Source organism: Engraulis encrasicolus, chromosome 3 (assembly GCF_034702125.1).
Source record: "Engraulis encrasicolus isolate BLACKSEA-1 chromosome 3, IST_EnEncr_1.0, whole genome shotgun sequence".
NCBI classification, from domain to species: domain Eukaryota; kingdom Metazoa; phylum Chordata; class Actinopteri; order Clupeiformes; family Engraulidae; genus Engraulis; species Engraulis encrasicolus.
The window spans coordinates 49637939-49643957 of NC_085859.1; the positions used below are offsets into that span (position 1 = coordinate 49637939).

A 6019-nucleotide genomic window follows, 5' to 3' on the forward strand; every position below is an offset into this window, starting at 1 on the left:
AACTACTGTTCTACATTGTAGGATAAGAGGCGACGATTTTCCGATTTTGACCACCTCTGGACTTATACAGCAGTCTGTCTGTCACTCTCTTTCTCGCACACGCACGCACGCACACACACACACTTGACGTAAACTTTTTTTCTCATTGGCCAGTGGCTCATGGTTTTCCTGAGTCACCAGTATTTCACCCTTTCTGCTGGCTAGAGTTTTGTTGTCAGTTTTAACTTTAGAATATTCTTGCATTTAAATACAAAACGATTGATGCAACATGTGGCCGGTTGGAAGGTGACAGCGTCTTCCTCACAGAGACAAACAGACAAAGACACAGACACACAGAAAGAAACAGGCACATAGTTTCTCAGTCATATATTTAAGAGCACAAAAAGCACAACAAACAGAACCACTGTAAGAATCGCCTGGTTTTACATACATAACATTAGCACAGTGTGTAAACGTCCACATGTTTAATGCTTCATAAATGTCCCTTACATCCTGCTGAGTTCTGCTTACTCGTACCGTATTCAGATCAATCTATTCTAGACAGTACACGTCATTATTACACACGTACATCATCACAACTGTTAAAAGGCACATCCTGTGATATTTGTCGACAGTAATGTTTCATAATCAATATTAGTCTGTTACAGTATTACAGACAAAACCTAACAGTTACATACAAAAACAGTTCTAATAAGAGTACCACTTTTGTGCTGGTTTGTAAAAAATAATATCAAAATACAGACACAATAGTAACCGACCCTGTATAAGTGTGTGTGTGTGTGTGTGTGTGTGTGTGTGTGTGTGTGTGTGTGTGTGTGTGTGTGTGTGTGTCTGTGTGTGTGTCTGTGTGTGTGTCTGTGTGTGTGTCTGTGTGTGTGTCTGTGTGTGTGTCTGTGTGTGTGTCTGTGTATGTGTCTGTGTATGTGTCTGTGTCTGTGTCTGTGTGAGAGTGAGTGTGCGCATGTGTGTACAAAGTACAAATGCTTACATTACACAAATAACATTTTAACATATAATTTAGGTCAACACTAGCATGATGAGGTCATCTAATTGTAGAGAGTGGTGTCGTGTACACACTAACACTTTAGAATAGGTTTCACATGTACGTAAGCCATTCATACATGCTCATCTACTGTCTGTACTGTATGTAGTGACATATAAAGTGTGAAGGCCTACAAACTCCTTGTTACAATTACATACAAATAAAGGCGTTATTATTGGCTGTGAACAAGATATTTGCAGACATTTTGCCTAAAAAATGATTGATGTTGCTTAACACGTCTTATAAGTCACTTATACAGACAGTTGGGCCTGTATTACTGGCAAGAAACAAGTAAACCGTAAAATAAAATTGTTACCGTGTACACGTATGTTGTGCTGTGTAAATGCATTTAGTGCTATATTTCTCTGAGTTGACAATGATCTGTTTGTGCTGTAAATGGGGTTGAGATAGCCTATCTGATAGCCAAGGTTTCCCACGGCATTCTCCTCTGCTTCCACGGTCAGTCAAATGATCCATAAAGGCATTGAGAGTCCTGATATGACATGCTGCTTGTCAATCAAACAGAGGCGAGTCCTGGTAGGATGCGTCAGCCTATAGGGGTGAGACAATCGGAACACAGAAGCACAATGAGATAGACTCCATCAAGCTATTCTGCAGATTTTTTTGTTAATAAACAACTAAAAGGTTTAATGTATAATATTTCCCTTTCCTTTTTCACACCTGCATGAGCATTAACGCAATACTCATAATTGTTCATCATGTCATCATGGAGAAGAGAAAAGAATTGGTAACCCTTTAGAAGAACAGTCCCTTAAAAGGTACACTGTGCAGGAAATGGTCAAAAAAGGTACGGCAACTATGCTGTTCATTGAAAGTAAGTAATGAGCAAATATTTTCTAGTATGGTCCAAGTAGAGTCATTTTTGCAGCTAAAAATGGCTTTTTTTTGGAAATTCAAAATGGCGAACCATGGGGAAGATCCCCCTTTTCATGTATGGAAAGTGCATCTTTTCCAGTCATAATGAATACTTAAAATTTGATGGTGGTGGTAAGTATTCATGAAAAAGGCAACATTAGTGAATGGGCAGCATGAATTCTGGAAATACACAACTAAAAATCTCACACAGTGTCCCTTTAAAAAGCCTTTGGAACACTTAAATAGCAATTATTGATGACACAATTACAGTATAAACAAATCATTTACAAATGTTTGTAAATGACTAAGAACCAACCTACGGAATCGGCTCCTACAGGATGAGTTTGACATGTGTTTGTCTGCCTGACACTTCTACATATATCTGGTGGTTCCACCTCTTTTCCTCTTCAGAAGACAAACTTCCAGGACTGTTGCTGCGGTACTGTCCGCTGTGTCAACGTGGTATGTACTCATTTACAAATAGTTGTATACTGTATATTTTTTGTTAATAATTAGTTAATTACTTGAAAAGTGTTAATAAAGCAAGGCTGTTATTCTAGTGTTAGTAGCAAATAATTCCACACCATGGCCGTCTCTCACTCAGTGATGCTACTCAAGATGGAGCAGGAATGTGTAGAGCAGGCTTCACTGCAAATGTAATGCATATGAAATTGATGGTGTTGGTAAATATTCACGTAAAAAGGTACACGGTTGTAAACAGCCAACAGAAAAGTAGAGAGAAATGTACAAATTCTGCACATACTGGGTGTTTACAAATGTGCATAATGTGTGAAAAAAAGAAAAATCTCATTGCAAATATTCTCTGAGGTCTCCTCAGTATTAACACCCCCTTTGTACATCTCCTCATCTCCGTACTCACTCCATTCTGCATTTATCCATCTGGTTATCTGAAGTCTGAACTGCCTGCAGGCTTTGCAGGCTGAGCTATTCTTGCCACAGCCACCCACACTTATCCTCCGTGCAGCCAAGCCAAGAGTTGCAGTGGAGTGCACCAAGTAGTAGAACACACTTGAATAACGGTGCACTTGCACTTACAGTATATGTTGCTCTCTCTCCCTGTGTGTGTGTGGAAGGGGGGGATAGAGATGCAGTGGCGTGCACAAGTATTGCACACTTGAATTGGTGCTACATTGGTCTCTCCCTTTGTGTGCATATGTGTATATGTGCGTACGTGTGTGCGTCTGTGTATGCGTGCGTCTGTGTATGCATGCATGTGTGTGTGTGTGTGTGTGTGTGTAATTATACCCCATGACTCTGGTGGCGGTGCTAGCGCACTGTTCTGGCTTTATAAGCACAAAGAAAACAATGACTCTCTCTCCACGTATACACATTTATTCCTCTGCTATATCTCTCCCTTCTTTTCCTACCATTGCAACATTCCAGCATGTTCTTTTCCATTCCTCCATCCATCCATCCATCACCCTGTTCTCCTTTCATTCCAACATTCTCTTCCCTCCATTCCAATGCATACTCTATGCTCTGACCTCAAAGAACCGCGAGGGTCACCACTGCCAACTGAGAATCGCTTAAACGTAGTGTATGCATTGATGCAGCATCACAGCCCTGCATGTTACCAGTGAACAGCATTAACAGAAGATGGCTTAAAGGTGCCTTGTGTAATATTTTTTTATGGCTTATTTCCAGAATTTATGCTGCCCACTATACTTACCACCACCATCAAATTCTAAGTATTCATTATGACTGGCGGTAGCGCACATCTTACTCGAGCAGTCACCAAACGCAACAGAAAGAGAAGATGAAGGAGGGGACAACGCCCTCTTAGGAGACCAAAATTGAGCACACTCCTTTTTCAATGGGTGGGCAGAGTTTGAATCCTCTTTCTCTAATCTACTCTCTTTGACCATACTATGACCAAGGCTGCTCTATGGACACACGGGCCCACGAGAGGGTCATAGGGTGGTTTGCAATATGCAGACTTCCGTCCTCCCTTGCTGACTTGCATGCTTGTGATCTCATGATGATGTCACTGACGACAATATCTTGCACAATTCTAATGTCACTTTCTCATTTGCAATCCGGATGTTGAATGAAAAACAGTCTCCCAAAAGTTGTTGTGGCTATTCTAACAGCCTGGAAACTTAATTGTTTTCTCCACGAAGGCAGGGTCAGGAGGTGGGGCGAGGCCACAAGCACAAGTGGAGGACGGAAGTGTTTCATATTGGAATGCACCCATAGTGTGTTGACTCTCCAGTGTGTATCTGTGTGAGGAGGGGGGGGTAGGTGGGTGGAAATACGCTGGGGATAGACGCTGGGATACACACATGCTTGTATGGATGCACACACTCCTCCTCCTCTCTCTAACGCACACCTCCACTCACCTCCCCTCCCTCCTCTTCTCCTCTGGTCTCAGTCGTCTCCCGGCTTCATCTTCATCTGGGCCTGCATCTGAGCAATCATCTGCTGCATTCGCCTCAACTACGGAAAAGAGAGAGGGAGAGAGAGATTTCAATTTTCCAACAGTTTAATTACATAATCAATTATAAAATCAAGATTAACATCAAATAAAAGTCAAGAAAAAAACATGATACAACCCAGGACAAGGTCAGAGAGTCCACATCACTCACAAAGCAAAAAATGAAGCCATCATTTTTGGTTAAAAGGATGAAAGGTTAAAGATTGCTACTGCCCTTAAAGACGAGGGGCTTACACCAGAAGATACGGCCAGAAACCTTGGTGTGCTCATTGACAGTGACTTGAACTTTGACCATCATATGAAGGCAATCTGTAAATCAGCTTTTATAACTTCAAAAATATTGATAGATTTAAGGGTCTCCTGCCAAAACAAGATCTGGAGAAACTAGTACATGCTTTTATCACCAGCAGAATTGATTACTGCAACAGCCTCTTCATAGGCCTGCCTAAGAAGACCATCAGGCAGCTTCAGTTAATTCAAAATGCTGCTGCACGAGTCTTGACAGGCAACAAAGGACAGATTCCTCCAGTTTTAAAAACCTTGCACTGACTCCCACTAACATACAGAATTTGTTTTTAAGGTGTCATACGTCTTGTTTTTAAAGCACTGCATGGGATGGGACCTAGGTACCTGCAAGATATGAGTCAGCGCGATTTTTCTCTCAGATCACGTAGGTCACAGGAGTAAAACTAACTCATCGTACCTGCTACTCAAACAAAGTGTAGGGAAGCAGCTTTCAGGATGCGACCAATCTCTGGAATCAACTCCCACTAAACATAACAAATGCCCCCACCACAGACCATTTTAAATTAAGATTAAGCTCTTCTCCGATGCCTTTTTGTAACTATTGTACATTATTTATTACCATGACCTTTCTTTGACATTTGATTTGATTCTGCGACTAACTTTTTCTACTAACTAATTTTGCGACTAACTCTAATTATTATTACTTTTTTTCTGTCGTTTTATTTATGCGAGTTGTTACATTGTTTTTATTCTTTCATATATCTGAGGTTTTTATTTTATGTAAAGCACATTGGGCTGCCTGTGTATGAAATGCGCTCTATAGATAAACTTTACCTTACATTACTTGAGCAAAGCACCCCTCCATAGACATTCATAAGACATTTATTATAACATTACAAACACTGGAATAAGGGTAGGACTTCATCCTATAGAAATAAATAACAATATGAAACAATTTCACACACTGGCCAAAAGTATTACTATAATAAAAAGTCAGTGTGCGGTCTGTAGGTTATTTCTAAAGGGTCGATATCCTAAACTCTGCCAAGTTGCTTTAATTGCAGAGGGCAGCAACCACGTTAATCAAAGATTAAGATTTTAAACATTGGTAGACTTGCATTAAACATTCCCTTGTTTTTTTCCGACAAATCACGCCCTCACCACTGTTCAATAAAGGACTCGAAAACGGTGTTAATCTGCACTGGTATTCCGAGGCCAAGCGGGTTTAACACTTAATACAAAATGGGGATTAATTAAGATGTGTGTAAGCGGGTGTGGAGACTCACTTTATTTACAAACGATAATACAGTAGCAGTGGTATTATGGATTTGGAGACTTTGGAATGTTTTGAACTCTATAATGATGCGATTACTACAAAACTCCTTCTTAACTAACACAAG

The 6019-nt window shown here is 40.5% G+C and overlaps 1 protein-coding gene across 3 annotated transcripts in view; it reads right to left on the minus strand.

Annotated features, from left to right (window-relative positions):
• Positions 1–353: 353 nt before the first annotated feature.
• Positions 354–6019, minus strand: part of zgc:63587 (uncharacterized protein LOC393431 homolog) — a 51014-nt gene continuing 45348 nt past the window's right edge. For 2 of the 3 annotated variants that reach the window (XM_063195631.1, XM_063195629.1), the window contains exons 12-13: positions 4279–4375; positions 354–1594 (exon numbers count right to left, since the gene is read on the minus strand). In XM_063195631.1, coding sequence (XP_063051701.1) covers positions 4307–4375 — 69 coding nt within the window. In that variant the 3' untranslated portion in view covers positions 354–1594; positions 4279–4306. Of the gene's footprint in view, positions 1595–4268; positions 4376–6019 lie in introns of all 3 variants that reach the window. The other variant, XM_063195630.1, reaches the window with a different exon arrangement.